The sequence below is a fragment of the Ostrinia nubilalis genome, chromosome 17 (assembly GCF_963855985.1).
Source record: "Ostrinia nubilalis chromosome 17, ilOstNubi1.1, whole genome shotgun sequence".
NCBI lineage: Eukaryota > Metazoa > Arthropoda > Insecta > Lepidoptera > Crambidae > Ostrinia > Ostrinia nubilalis.
In genome coordinates this window covers 4,324,046-4,338,196 of record NC_087104.1, presented here as the reverse complement: position 1 = coordinate 4,338,196, position 14,151 = coordinate 4,324,046, and the positions used below count along the sequence as shown (strand labels likewise).

Genomic DNA, 14,151 nt, shown 5'->3' with positions numbered 1-14,151 from the left:
CAGAGACAATAAATTAAATTAAAAGTTGCCAACCTAGGAGAAAATCCTACCAATCAGCGGCGAAGCGACGCGAACATAGAGTTAATAACTCTATGGACGCGAATCAAATGCGCGAGCGATCTCCTCTCCTCGTCAATGACCGTGGCGCTGAAAAGGTTAACGAGCTACTGAAGTACTGAACTAGTTCGTTAGAGTAGCTCGATGGAGAATTAATTTTTGTTGAACAGAGACATAGAGAAAAGTAATATGAACAGCTAGATTACCAAATGTCATTTTTTTTTATCAGTGTCGTCGATTTGTTGACGAACTGTTTCGATTTTTTAAAGTATTTTTGATTAAATAGAATTAATTAGAATACTCGTGCTACGAAATCTCGTATATTGCTACTACGAACTAAAAATGATATATAATTGAATACATAATTTACATTTAGTACAATAAAGCAGCCAATGTTTTTAATTCAAGATGTATTTTCCTATCGGATGGCCCAAAGTTCTGAAGAATCTAGGTGCAGATAATCAAATTATCAAACAGATCGTTTCTAATAGAGACAAAATATTATTTGCATCACTTAGTGATGACTGTCTCATGGTGTGGTTTTGCAAGGTAAGCTTAGTTCTGTCTCATGTTATTCATTCATCCTACAAGGATCCTGACGTTTATTATAACTACCTATTCCTATACAAAATTAGAACTGATGATGCTACTTCTTCGTTCATTTATTAGACATACTGATCTACACATACAAAATAGTGTTCAACAAAAGTTAAAGAGGTAAATGACCTCAAGAATCTAGACTGATATTTGTAATCAGTTTTTGCTATCCCTGGACTCTTAAGGGATTATTGAACTTCCAATTGACACGATTTACTGGGATACATACCATCAACACATAAAAAGTTAACTCAAAGACTGTGAAGATCAATAATTTGATAGTATCATATTTTGATCATCATTGTTATGATTTACAACTTGTATAATATGATAAAAGCATACTGCTTTGACTTTTCAGCCCACTGTTCCTATAGTGTACCACAAACGGAGTGCTGAATCTCTCCAGAGGCTTGGTGTGAATGTCGGAGTAGAATGGAAACCAGATTCTTCAATGATATGTATTTCTGTAAGTTTATTATTATCTTTGTTATTCTAATTTTTTACATAATTTGAATTATTCTTATTTAGCATAAGAGTTTTAAATGTAATGTAGTCTCTTTATTGTGCACAACACAAATTAAATGGTTTGGAAAAATAATACAAATTGAAGCATAATTGACTTTAATTGTTCTGATTAGGTTAATAATCATCAAATCAATTAGTGTGTTTAGTTACCATTTATTCCTTGAAACATTTGGTTTTAGTAATTAATTTCTATCATCATAAGATTATTCAGTATAGTATGATTGATAAACCACAAGATGCAAAATGTTTTTGTTGCTTTGTGATTTATGAAATCTAATATTTAAAAAAGTTCTTTCAAAAGTTTATAAAAAATAAAAATAAAAAAACTAATAGAAAATATTCAATAATCAAATCAATATTAAGTTCCATTAAATTCACAACCTTTTCAGATCTTGTAATTCATAAAAAAAAATGAATGCATAAACTTTCCTCTGTTTACTCATTTGAAGTAAATCTACACTAATATTATAAAGAGGAAACCTTTGTTTGTTTGGTTGTAATGAATAGGCTCAAAAACTACTTGACTGTTTTCAAAAATTCTTTCACCATTCGAAAGCTACATTATCCACGAGTAACATAGGCTAAATTTTATTTTGGAAAAAATAGGGTTCCGTAAAAATAATGTAGTCCACGCGCGCGAAGCCGCGGGCGGAAAGCTAGTACATTATAAATCATTTATTTAGTGTCCGACCGAAACTAGTTTTACGACCGAAACCGAAACCGAAACCGAATTTCGGCAACGGTGTCTATTTCGGCCGAAACCGAAACCGAAACCGAAACTTCCTTACAAGGCTCATATTTTGAGGGAAAAATAAAGAAAACGTTATTATAGTCAGTCAGTCTTTATTGTTTTCTCTTTAAATCATATAGATTTTCATGGTAAGACAAGTGTAGTTTCAAACAAGTAATAGTTTGCCTTCTAGGCTAGGAACTTCCTAGTGAATATAATTTATTGCACTGTTTTCACTTAACTTTAGATAAATCAGATGGTTGGATCGCCTGGTCAATAATGCCATTCGCTTTATTTTCTGTCTGCGTAAATATGACCATATCTCCGCTTACCGTTCCCAGCTTCAATGGCTGCCTCTCTCGCTTCGACGCAAAGTCAGAATTCTCTCTACCCTTTTTTTGAATTCAAAATGATCCCAACTCTCCTTCATATCTTAAGTCTCAGTTTAACCTTCTCAGCTCTACGCACTCACGTCAGCTCCGCTCCTCCAACAAGTCCGTTCTTTCCAGTCCTCTTCACCGAACTGGTTTTCTCTCCGATTCCTTCCGTCTCCAGGCCATAAGGCTCTGGAACTCTCTGCCTGAAGAGACCAGGCAAGCGTCTAGTAAGTTTTATTTTAAAAAATCTGTCCATAACCACTTCCTCCAAATGATTTCATCTTCATGAATTGTAATTTCAGTTTAACTCAATCATCTATTCTATGTATGTATTTATTTATTGTATATTTTATATATTATTTACGTATTTATGTAGCATATTTGTTTTCTTTTTCTCTCTTTGCACTAGAAGTACTGCCAAACAAATTTCTTTTCTGCTCAACCCAAAGGTAAACTGGTCGAGAATACTTTCGTGCATTAAGTTCGCCTTATGTACAAATTAATTTTGGCATTAAAGTTTAAATAAATAAAATTGGCTCTGATCGGATTCATTCACTCATTCAACGCGCCGAACATGACCGATAACAGCGCGGAAACTCCTGAATGCACATTCGGTTTCGGTCGTAGTTTCGGCAAGTTTGCCGCCGAAACCGAAACTAAACCGAAACTCGTGTTTTTACCGAAACTCAACCGAAAACGAAACCGAAACCGAACATTCGGTCGGACACTACATTTATTAGGTCTAGAAAACAAGAATGCCAGTGTTATGTATCACAATTCTTTTTCAAATTCAGACTTCAGAAGGACACCTAATTCTGTATAATGTGGAGGGGTTAACGGAGCAAACTGCATATCAGCAATATGACCCGCCCACGGCTAGTTTGCGTCGGGATTCCGCCGAGCTCTTTGTTAAAGAAGTTATACCATCGCTTAAAATTAAATTGGTAAGCATAAAATATGATAAGTTTCTTTCTTTATTTATTTTTATTTTATTTATCTTTATTAAAGAAACATACAGCCTTGTTTGACACATGCAGTTTAAAATTAAGTTAAATCTATGTGTGTGCTCACGCGAGCGCGTAGCACGTGCGGCGCGTCGTACTGAAAAACATGTAAAACCTTTTTCGAGCGTGCATAGTGGTGCCCGCGTCCGCGCGCACGTGTGTAACTTCTAGACACTAAAGCCCGTTTTCACCATCAATCCCTAATTTTTAAGTAACCCCTATGAGAACAAAATTCCTGTTATGTGTTACCATAGGGGTCACTTAAAAATTAGGGATTGATGGTGAAAACGGGAATTATTCTCGCGATATTTATTTTAGAGTAAATCACTAAGTACTTGCAACTAAACATCATCGTCGTTAGTTTTAAATGTATTGGAACACAAAAGTTCAAAATCTCCATTCATCGTTTCCAGTTCAAAGAAGTTCTAGTGTGGGACGGTCAAATCACGCGCATGTGCTGTATATCCGGCACGGAACTGTTGGTATGCACGACGCGTGCGCATCTACTGCGGTACCGTTGGGACGGCGTGCAGAATCGGGACTACTGTCTTGACCTGGGACGTATACCCTTCTCAATCAACCAGCAGGTGTCTAAAGGTAAGGCCTGGAATATTTATTGGCTGATTGTGGTAGGCAATCTTCTAAGCCTTTCAGCATGACAGTCTCAATCGAACCAGATTGTATGTGTAGGAATGCCACTTGGTGTCCAGTGCAGGGACCCTCTCGAAATTCCTCTCAAATTCCTCGCTGAGAAGCAAATGCAGAATTTGGCCTACACTCCTTATACTTGCCAGACAGTTTGGGGAAACCTGACGCATATTTCTCCCTTAATCGGCACTTACGACATCCACGGAAAGAGTGGGGGTGGTCCTATTTTACTCTGCCAGTACCACACAGCTAATCTACCAACATCCAATATTTTCCAGAACTCCTGATTTTTATAAGAAAACTCATTCTCTAAATGTTTATTACTTTTAGCGGAACCAATCCTCGAAGATAACACACATGTAAACGACATAGAATACTCCCCACTGGTATGCGGTTTTGGCATAACGCTCAACGACGGGCGCGCGGCGTATCTCACCGCGCCGAATCTCAAGTTTGATCCCAATGTAAGTGGCATAAGTAACAATGTATGTATTCTAAATTATATTTATTTAATAAATACAGGACGGCAAATGCTATTTCAGTTTTAGATCTGTATCATGAAAGCAGGCTCAAAACTCAAGCATAGATTAATCTAACTAAATACTTTGAGAAACTCAAACCATTAAAAAGTTTATATTTAGTATAATACAGGCCTAAATTCATTATTTACGTGTTTGCCAATCTGTTATTTGCACACTTTATATCTTTTTCTGTCCAAAATCATCAATTCATTGTGATTGTTACATCCAGATGTTATCGGATTTCGATTTGAGGGTAAGACTGAGAGGTGTGGAAGTGTTTGTGGTGTGCCTTCTTGGAGTAACGAAGAGTTCTATTATTTTTAATAACCTGTATTGTGCTATTCCCTGAGAGTGATTCTATAATGCCAGTTCCTTGCGAGTGTACTTTACTATTTCGAAAAATCAATTTGTAATAATCTATTTAGTCTTATTTGATTGCCATTTTTGAAATGAAGTGTAATATTTGTACACATGCAAGCAATAATGCAGTGTGCATTATTGCCCTACACAATTTTATTTATATTGCAAGTTTATGATAATTGCAAGGCTAGTCGTTTATCTGTTATTGTTGCCCTCATTTTTAAGTTTATGTTTATCACTGTATAATTGGCTATCATAATATGATTTGAATATACCCCTATACCTTCTGTGTTCAAAATATAATTAAGTAAAGTATAATTTGAGTTTAACACATTTTCAGGCAGTCCAAGGCATATGGGCGCAAGGAATTGATGACGCGACGTGTGCTCGAGTTAACCACAAATTCAGGCTAATTGCTATTGGTAGAAAAAAGTAAGTTAGTAACAAACAATTGACTAAGCTTAATGAGGGCTATCGTTTTTATACTTAACAGTTGGGACCACTGGCTATTGAATGAACCAACTCTACAGTGGTGCCATCCTTGTGAGTGCAAATGCGATAGTCCTCCTACCGCTTCAACGCTCACCAATTGGCGCCGCCATGCCACTGTGTTTGCCACTAGCAAGTGACAGTGACCTCACTCTATAGTCTATACAGTATAGATCGTTTTATCCACGAAGACGCGCCCTACCACTTTTTGGTCGAGAAAAGCGCGGGGTGCGGGGAGTTTGATCCGAGCAATCCGAGCGTCATTATTGTAGTGTGCGTGTGCACTCATGGATACTATACTCATGTCTATATGGATGACGTCTCCATAGAAACACATTGTTTACTAATACAAAACGATGGATTAGCAGAATGCTGTATTATTTAATAAATTGGCCACGTAAAATAAAACAAAACAAATAAATTAAAACGAATTAGAGCAGCCCTGGAGCGTAACCTCATACGAACACAGAATATTGTAAGTACAGTGACTGGAATATTCGACGAACCCCGCGCTTTCCTCGACCAAAAAGTAGTGTGGCGCGTCTTCGTGGATCATGATTCATGAAGGATCTATAGCGTCAACTGGTGAGCGCTAAAACGATAGCCCTCATTGAATCATGATGTCATAGTAAATTGCATATTTTTAATTTAATTACAGTTCCCAAGTTGACGTGTTTACGATAGATGAAGCGACCGGCGGCTTGGAACTATCACACACAATGCTGCTAAGTTCAAAAGATTTCCCCGGGGATCCGGGGCCCGTGAAGTGTGTAAGGTAATATTTTAAACTATTATGTTGCATTTTTACTATAAAATTATCACTTCACGTTACCGTTAAAATAGATATTGTTGCAATAAATCCCGTGAAGTGATAATTTTGTGTAAGGTAAGTCTGAGATAGTCGAGGTGAGTATAAGTAGGTAATTAAAAGTCTTCTTTCTTTATCATCGTCTATTCCCGTTAATGATGATGATGTTAAACGAATATGAATCTGGAAAATATAAATTTGTGTTTTCAGATCAGTGTAAACTCGTAATAGAGTTCAGTGAGAGCCAGTTTCACTAGTAAAGTTTCAGACAATTTTTAACAAATAAAGGTTGCTGATTACTAGTGACTGATATTTGTCACATATCTATCTGTCAGATATTTCTATCCAGTATCTGAAAAAGTTGTTTATCTGCTGACAGACAAACTTTAAAGCTTTGCCAACCGTTCAGCTAACGCGCGGCAAAGCGCTAAAGCGCTGTGTACTATTGCTAAGTTGTGAATTACCGCGACACAGAGCTCTGGCGCCCGCGCAACTGGACATATAGCTTTAGACCAGTGGTTCCCAAACTTATTTAGTCTACCCCACTTTGAGAATACATTATTTTTTAGCGCCCCCCATTTTTGTAGTCAAGAGTCGAGCTCAGTCGTTGTCTAAGAGTCCTCCTAGTAGATGACGCCTCCCAAGCCTCTACACAACGTCCCGATTTTTTTTCTGGGTCTCTTACCGCCCCCCTTAAAGCCTGCAGCGCCCACAAGGGGGCGTTATCGCCCACTTTGGGAAAGACTGCTTTAGACCTATGATCGCAATCTGCTTGGCAAAGCATTTAGAACTTAAAAGTGTTCACAAATAATTCCTTTTCGCTTGTAGATGGACAGCTGACGGGCGCGCAGTAGCGGTGAGCTGGGAAAGAGGAGGCGTATCAGTTTGGAGCACATTCGGAGCGCTACTCATGTGTTCTCTGGCCTGGGACCACGGCCTCAGTCAGGACCGGGGCCGCCACAATCCGCTCGTCGTGTCTAGCCTGGTGAGTTAGAGCGAATTGTGTCCAGCCTGGTGAGATACAGCGAGTTGTGTCCAGCCTGGTGAGTTAGGGCTTACGCTATAACTTGTGCGGGTGAATGCAGGCATCCCCAGTCGTCCATTATGAGCGCAAAACCAACTTCACGCAGGAAGGTTTATTAAATTCTACTGACAACGCCACTCTTGTAGCAGAGTTTTGAGCTGACACTGTGTAGGTTTGTTGTCGAAACGAAAATAATTATGAGCTCCTCTAGCCGCACGTGCCAAAACCCATCGCACGCGTCCACAACACTACGCTGCTCGTACTATTTTTCGAAACAAAAACGCGAGCAGGCGCCCGCGCGAGTTTTAGCGGAGGCTCTTAGAGCTCATTTTAGCGTTTAGATGCAAGGCTGACGATGATGCAATGACAATCTAATGTAACTGAATAACTGTACTCGTATTATGCTTTAAAATAGTTCTGTGTATATCTGAATAATAAGTATCTGAAACAATGGATTTCCTTGAATCATAGTCAGCTCGTGAAAAATCATACCTTGTTTTCTGTCATTCCAGGAATGGGCCACAGAAGGCTATCAGCTCTGGATGGTGAAGGTAGAAGGAGACTCAAGTTCAAACATTTTGCAATTAGACTTCGTCAAAAGTCCTCTTAGTGTAAATCCCTGTATGGTAAGTTGTATTCCTACTTTAAGAAGACAAACTCATTATTATTTTGTTAGTTCAGCCTGTTCTTACCGTGAAATTTCTTTCGCAGAGCAATCAAAGGCATCTATACCTGCAAGCTGACGACAAATTATACGTTAATTTAGAAGACAATCTGACAAGGAAGACGAAACTGTCCATCATAGACTCCTCATCAGACACGTACCAAGCCGAGAACGGAATCCAGGACAACATGGAATTTGACAATAGCACAAAGTACAGGGAGTTTGTGGATGATAATGAGTGCAGGAAACAGTGGATTGTGCTCCCTTTGCCTGCCACTTATATTGCTACGAATTGGCCGTTGAGGGTAAGTTCTCATAAAATGAATTATAATAAAGATTGACTGTTCAACTTCTGCTTGCTACCACAGACCATTAATTTGATAAGCACAAAGCTCCCAATTTTATTGAGCATATATCTCTTCTCCGATTAACGTTTGCAACGCTTCCGCGTAATCAGAAATTATTTATGAAACATGCAACATATAAAATAGGTGATAACACAGGACTTTAAGAACCATTTCACTAGCATTATTCTATCGTAGATGTCCGGTCATCGTAACGCATTCCCAGTTATGACACTTCGCCAAAACGATAACTTATCACACAGCGTCAGTGCAACGCTAACTCTGCGATCTGTGTTATCACGTTTTGTGTTGTTGCGGCGTCTGTATTCCGCGAATCTTCGACCAACATCTACGCTAGAGCATCTCTAGCGTAGATGTTGGTCGAAGATTCGAAGGCGTATGTGAAAGGCACTATCCTGTCTCTATTCACGAGTTCCTTATATCGTTGCAGTATAGCGCAATAGATGAAGCTGGCAGCAACGTATGCGTAGCGGGGCGCACCGGTCTAGCGCACTATAGCTGTGCGGCGCGGCGCTGGAAACTGTTCGGGAATGAAGCCCAGGAGAAGGACTTCGTCGTCACCGGCGGCATGCTCTGGTACCGCGCCTATTGCGTCGTGGGTGAGTGGTAGTTCCTTCGTTTATTTTAGCTAAATGAAGTCCACTGCTGGAGAAAGGTCACTCCCAAGGATTTCCATAACTGTTTTTGATGTGTGCAATAAAGATTTTAAATAAATAAATAATTACCGGTCCTGGCGCAACCCGCATCCAGTTTCTTCGCACGACCTTCACCAGATCCACATAGTGGAGGGCCTGCCCACACTATGTTATCCGGCCCAGCTTTAGTAGTTCCTTAGCAGCTAGTAATAATTCTCATTCAGTTTATCTCTGACGTAGATAGGCCCGAAAATGAGGGCTATCGTTTTAGCGCTCACCAGTTAGCGCCACTGTAGAGTAAGGTCCTGTCACTTGCTAGTAGCGAAGACAGTGACACCAACTGGTGAGCGCTAAAGTGGTAGGAGGACTATCGCATTTGCACTCATCAAGATGGCGCCACTGTAGAGTAAGGTCCTGTCAATCGCCAGGGGTGCCAACTGTTAAGTATAAAAACGATAGCCCTCATTGACAGAATAACAACTTTTCAGTCTACAGTGCCATCGCACTGATCTACGAATGCTCCTCTTCCTTCAAAGACCGATAAATAGAGCCCTCAACTACAATTTTTAGGCCGCAAAAATCCAAAGATCGTCTAAGATTTCCTATTGTCAACACTTTCGTATCGTTCCAGGTTGCTACAGCATATTAGACGGGCATGACGAAATCCGCTTCTACCCGCGCGACGCGAAGCTAGACAACAAATTCGCGCGCATCGTGCGCGTGCAATCGCAAGTATTCGTGCTGGATATACTGCACGACCAGCTCGTCGTATTCGGGGCTGATGCACTCGTCACTATTTATGAGCTGACTTGTCTGGATAATGGTGAGTGTGCAGTTGTAAATAGACAATAAGTTTGTGCGCAAGCGCAAAAAGAAATACCTGTATTACCAATAGGTCACTTTTCGGTCTGGTTTTCTTCTCCGCTCCGCCTTGGTGGAAACCGGGCCTTAAGCTCTCTTAGTATTTATTAGTTTTTGTTGGGAAAGCGGGCTAGTAAGTAACTTGTCAAACTTATTATACACCGCTCAGTCATTTTAGCGTCGAGTGACGCAGAGTGTCGCAGAGTGACGCAGCATGTGACAATCTCGTTAGCTTCGACTTGGCGCGAAACGCTGCAGACTGGACAGCTAATTGCGCGCGCGCACCTCTTGCGCTTACACATCACCAGCTTGCAACATAGATTCCGTGCTTTTAAGCGATTTTGTGAAAAATATTATTGGCAGGTAGCTAATAGCTCATAAGTTAGGTCCCCTTAATTTTATTTATTGTCCGTGGTGCATATTATCTTTTCTTAAAGGTTACTAAACCTATGTTTGTCACCTGTCATCCGTTTTGCAATGGAGGGAAGTCGAACCTTAACTTCGAACTCCACCTATGTTATTCTGATTAATTTCGTTGCGGGTCCAATGAAAGTTTAACATTCCCCCAGGACAAACTTGACCTTCACTGATTGGGTTTTCATTGGCGGTCAAGCTGTAGATCCTGGTTACACAGGAGTTGCAGCGGTGGGAACGAACGGGAATAGTCCCGTTGCAACATAGAACTTCTACAGTAGGAGCGCGAGTTCATGTCCATCGGGGCCTTACTTACTTACTTATACTTATACTTACTTATAAGTTACAAAAAATATGGAATAAGTAGATAAGGTTGACCTACTTAATTGGTAATAATTATCGATATCGACATTAGCATAATTAGTTAGGTAACAGCACTACCGCATTCCTCAAGATGGACATGAACTCGCGCGCCTACTGTAACTGAGTACGAGACGTGTGATTTCAGCCGGCGGCATCGACATGCGCTGCGTGCAAGCGGTGGACATCTCGGCGCTGTCGCACCCCGCGTGCGTGGTGTCGGCGTCGCTGTGCCGGCTGCAGGACTCGCCGCACTCGCGCCTGCAGCACCGCGCCTCGCAGCCCGCGCCGCCCGTGCCCACGCCCGACTCGCTGGTGAGTGCGTCACCGTGACGTGCGAGCGGTGACGTCACGGCGCTGTCGCACCCCGCGTGCGTGGTGTCGGCGTCGCTGTGCCGGCTGCAGGACTCGCCGCACTCGCGCCTGCAGCACCGCGCCTCGCAGCCCGCGCCGCCCGTGCCCACGCCCGACTCGCTGGTGAGTGCGTCACCGTGACGTGCGAGCGGTGACGTCACGGCGCTGTCGCACCCCGCGTGCGTGGTGTCGGCGTCGCTGTGCCGGCTGCAGGACTCGCCGCACTCGCGCCTGCAGCACCGCGCCTCGCAGCCCGCGCCGCCCGTGCCCACGCCCGACTCGCTGGTGAGTGCGTCATCGTGACGTGCGCCGCGTGCGAGCGGTGACGTCTCGGCGCTGTCGCACCCCGCGTGCGTGGTGTCGGCGTCGCTGTGCCGGCTGCAGGACTCGCCGCACTCGCGCCTGCAGCACCGCGCCTCGCAGCCCGCGCCGCCCGTGCCCACGCCCGACTCGCTGGTGAGTGCGTCATCGTGACGTGCGCCGCGTGCGAGCGGTGACGTCTCGGCGCTGTCGCTAAGGCGGTTATCACACTGCGCCGCACTCCGCCGCGGAGCGCGTGATTTTCATATAAAAAATCACGCGCGCGAACGCGTTGTCAGTGTGAAGTGCCGCGCGTGTTTTCTATACAAACTGAGGTACTTGCATACAATGATTAAATCTGTCGCCCCGCGCTCCGCGGCGGAGCGCGGCGCAGTGTGATAACCGCCTAAGCTGTCACAACGCAACTCTTGCATATATTATGTATTATTGTATATAGGAATGAGTGGCGACCACGGGCTGGAAGACGTATCGTGGGCAGGCCTCCTACTAGGTGGACCGACAATCTAGTAAAGGTTGCGGGAAGAGCCTGGATGCGGGCAGCGCAGGACCGTTAATTGTGGAAAGCCTTGGGGGGGCCTTTGTCCAGCAGTGGACGTCATTTGGCTGAAACGAACTAACGAACGATATAGGAATGGAGACTGACGTCATTAGGTCGCTAAATCTCGGCGAGCTATACCGCAGCCACAAAAAAATCCGGCCCTGTGAGTTTATAATTGCCTATGTTCAGTAGTGGACGTTCTGTGCCTAAAATGAAGATGATGAGTTTAGGAATATAGCTATAGGTAAGTCAGAAGTCACCGAGGTGGATGAATATCGCTCCGTGATTTATTAGCCCAAGAGTAGCGTTCACCTATACGCTGCGTTTAATAAGAAACGGGTTAATTTGAGTTGTTAATCTTTTACAGGTAATAAACGCCAGCGGCAAACTCATGATGGTGCAGAGAGAAGAGTATGACGTAGATGAAGACAACAATCCGGTAAGTTTTATTTTAATTTTTTTATTATAGGTACTAGGTATTTATTGAAATTTTCTTACGCCTTTTGCCAGTCTTAAAGTATTGCAAATTATTTTTATAAAGATTACTAGTAATTTGTGGTATATCTAATCTCTAGTATTCTGGAGAGTCCAGCTAAACATAATATTCTTGTATTAGGAATGGGTTCACAATATTCCAGCGATCGACATGTATCGATTTTCCCATCTTTATTGACAGTGCCAAACAACTTCACAATATGTATCATAATGATATAACCAAACCATGCATTTTGAAATGAATTGTTTGATGATTTCGAAGATGACTTATTGCTATTACGTATTTTAATGCTATTTTAACTTGTTGTACGTCACAATCACAATATTGTGACTTCATAAATGAGACTATATCGTCTATATCTGTCAAGATTTAATTGTTCAATTTATATCACCCAGTAAACCAGGCTATTTGATATGCGTGAGCGGCGCGCGCGCACCGCGACAAACGTAACATTCTAATTGCACCGCCGCGCTTCACCGCGCACAAAAGCCGGCCGCATCTTTATTCATAAACGTCGAAATAACACGAAAATGAAACAGAACATTTGGAAATAAATAACTTTATTTACAGCGACAGAATACATATTCGTCGGAGTCAGGTACACCTCGTTGCTTCGGAGTCGTAAAATTAGGCTTAACTTCTATTCGACCTATGTGTATTTTTGCACGTCGCTGACAATGCAAGAACACACTAGCGCCGCGAGTAACTAAATTATGTTACTTATACACGGAGAAGTTATTTACAATATTATTCTTTAATGATGTTTCGTTCTAATGGTTATCTTCTTGCCGTCTAAAGACATGGGTCCAGCAGTCCATCTGCGGACGATGTTGCCTTTGGCACCGTACGTGGTTCCGGAAACTGAGACTAGGGGCCCGTAGGACGGGGCGTAGTGTAGAAGGGGGTAGTGGATGTCAAGCGGGGCGATGAGCGGGGTGATGAGAGGGGCCTCGTGGACGAGAGGGGCGATCGGGCCGATATCGTGAACGAGCGGAGCTAATGGGGCAACCTCGTGTATGATGGGACCCACGCCGTGGTTGACAATGGGGCCGATGTCGTGCGTCAGTACTGGGGCGACGTCGTGAGCTACAACCGGGGCGACATGCTCGACCACGGGAGCCACGGCGATGGGTTTGGCTACGGGTAGAGCGACGGAGTGAATGCTCGGTCCGGTCTTCTTGACGACCGCGTTGAAGCCTCTGACTGGGTCTGCAGTGTACTCTACAAGGCGAATGTTGCCGTCGGGCTCCACCAGAGAGTAGGCGCCCTTCACGACGTCCCCATGCCGCGCCTCCCATTGGGCCTTGTTGTCGCCGGTTGACGGGTCGTTCACTGCGTAGTCGAAGGCGTAGCTAGGGTCATTCTGGAAGTTACAAAATGATTGTGGTTTTTATCCATTGTCAAGTTACATTTCGAAATATTTTTTGAAGTTTAAAGAAAGATTCCTTACAATTTTATCTACAGTTGTAATGGGCAAGTATGCCACCCCATGCCCATGCGGCGCAGCTGCCACTCTTGCAGTGAATGCCAAAAGGCAAGATACCTGGAAATACAAAAGTCGTTTTTAAGATCGAAATATACACGTAATTGATCTCATAAGATCAATCTGTAAACAAATGAATATTTTTATTTTAAAACACATTTTACCACAAAGTATGTGTTCATTTTGCAAACAATGTGTTCCTGTGAACCAACGAAGTGCACTGTGCTTTTGTCAATTAACACCTGCATATTTATACTACACTAATTATTCGACCCGGCCGCGCTCCGGTTTCGGGCAGCCCTCTCGTTTCCACGGATGGTTTGACTCACAAAACATTTTTTACTTGCAAACTTATTCCTTCCTTCAAACATAACCCGTTATGTCAATAATCATGTATATTATGCAGCTATGTTACCGAGTAATTGTCTCTAATAATGTGTGTGTATGACATTAATTGTATGAAAAGTGCAATCATTGGGTGGACTTTGCAATTGGATAATTATGATATCCATTGTCTGTA

The 14,151-nt window shown here is 42.5% G+C and overlaps 2 protein-coding genes across 2 annotated transcripts in view; one reads left to right on the top strand and one right to left on the bottom strand.

Annotated features, from left to right (window-relative positions):
- The first annotated feature begins 295 nt into the window (after positions 1 to 295).
- LOC135080213 (guanine nucleotide exchange factor subunit Rich) overlaps positions 296 to 14,151 on the top strand; it is a 32,222-nt gene continuing 18,366 nt past the window's right edge. Inside the window, exons 1-17 of the mRNA XM_063974896.1 lie at positions 296 to 606; positions 1,013 to 1,120; positions 3,081 to 3,230; positions 3,704 to 3,887; positions 4,269 to 4,402; positions 5,160 to 5,251; positions 5,967 to 6,083; positions 6,945 to 7,101; positions 7,653 to 7,766; positions 7,852 to 8,109; positions 8,600 to 8,768; positions 9,436 to 9,627; positions 10,588 to 10,754; positions 10,845 to 10,916; positions 11,007 to 11,078; positions 11,178 to 11,249; positions 12,020 to 12,091. Coding sequence (XP_063830966.1) covers positions 466 to 606; positions 1,013 to 1,120; positions 3,081 to 3,230; positions 3,704 to 3,887; positions 4,269 to 4,402; positions 5,160 to 5,251; positions 5,967 to 6,083; positions 6,945 to 7,101; positions 7,653 to 7,766; positions 7,852 to 8,109; positions 8,600 to 8,768; positions 9,436 to 9,627; positions 10,588 to 10,754; positions 10,845 to 10,916; positions 11,007 to 11,078; positions 11,178 to 11,249; positions 12,020 to 12,091 — 2,271 coding nt within the window. The 5' untranslated portion in view covers positions 296 to 465. The remainder of the gene's footprint in view (positions 607 to 1,012; positions 1,121 to 3,080; positions 3,231 to 3,703; positions 3,888 to 4,268; positions 4,403 to 5,159; positions 5,252 to 5,966; positions 6,084 to 6,944; positions 7,102 to 7,652; positions 7,767 to 7,851; positions 8,110 to 8,599; positions 8,769 to 9,435; positions 9,628 to 10,587; positions 10,755 to 10,844; positions 10,917 to 11,006; positions 11,079 to 11,177; positions 11,250 to 12,019; positions 12,092 to 14,151) is intronic.
- On the bottom strand, positions 12,692 to 13,897 carry LOC135079874 (cuticle protein 18.6-like). The gene is made up of 3 exons (XM_063974496.1): positions 13,796 to 13,897; positions 13,599 to 13,691; positions 12,692 to 13,511 (listed from the first exon to the last, which is right to left on the bottom strand). Exons 1-3 carry the CDS (start codon positions 13,877 to 13,879, stop codon positions 12,903 to 12,905), a joined length of 786 nt encoding a protein of 261 aa, XP_063830566.1. The 5' UTR covers positions 13,880 to 13,897; the 3' UTR covers positions 12,692 to 12,902.

Excerpts from the sequence above, each read along its gene's own strand:
- LOC135079874 (XM_063974496.1), bottom strand. The coding sequence starts at position 13,879 with ATGCAGGTGTTAATTGACAAAAGCACAGTGCACTTCGTTGGTTCACAG. Across the intron at positions 13,692-13,795 it reads AAATGAACACATACTTTGTG|GTATCTTGCCTTTTGGCATT; the intron begins GTAAAATGTGTT and ends TTGTATTTCCAG. Across the intron at positions 13,512-13,598 it reads TTACAACTGTAGATAAAATT|AATGACCCTAGCTACGCCTT; the intron begins GTAAGGAATCTT and ends TGTAACTTCCAG.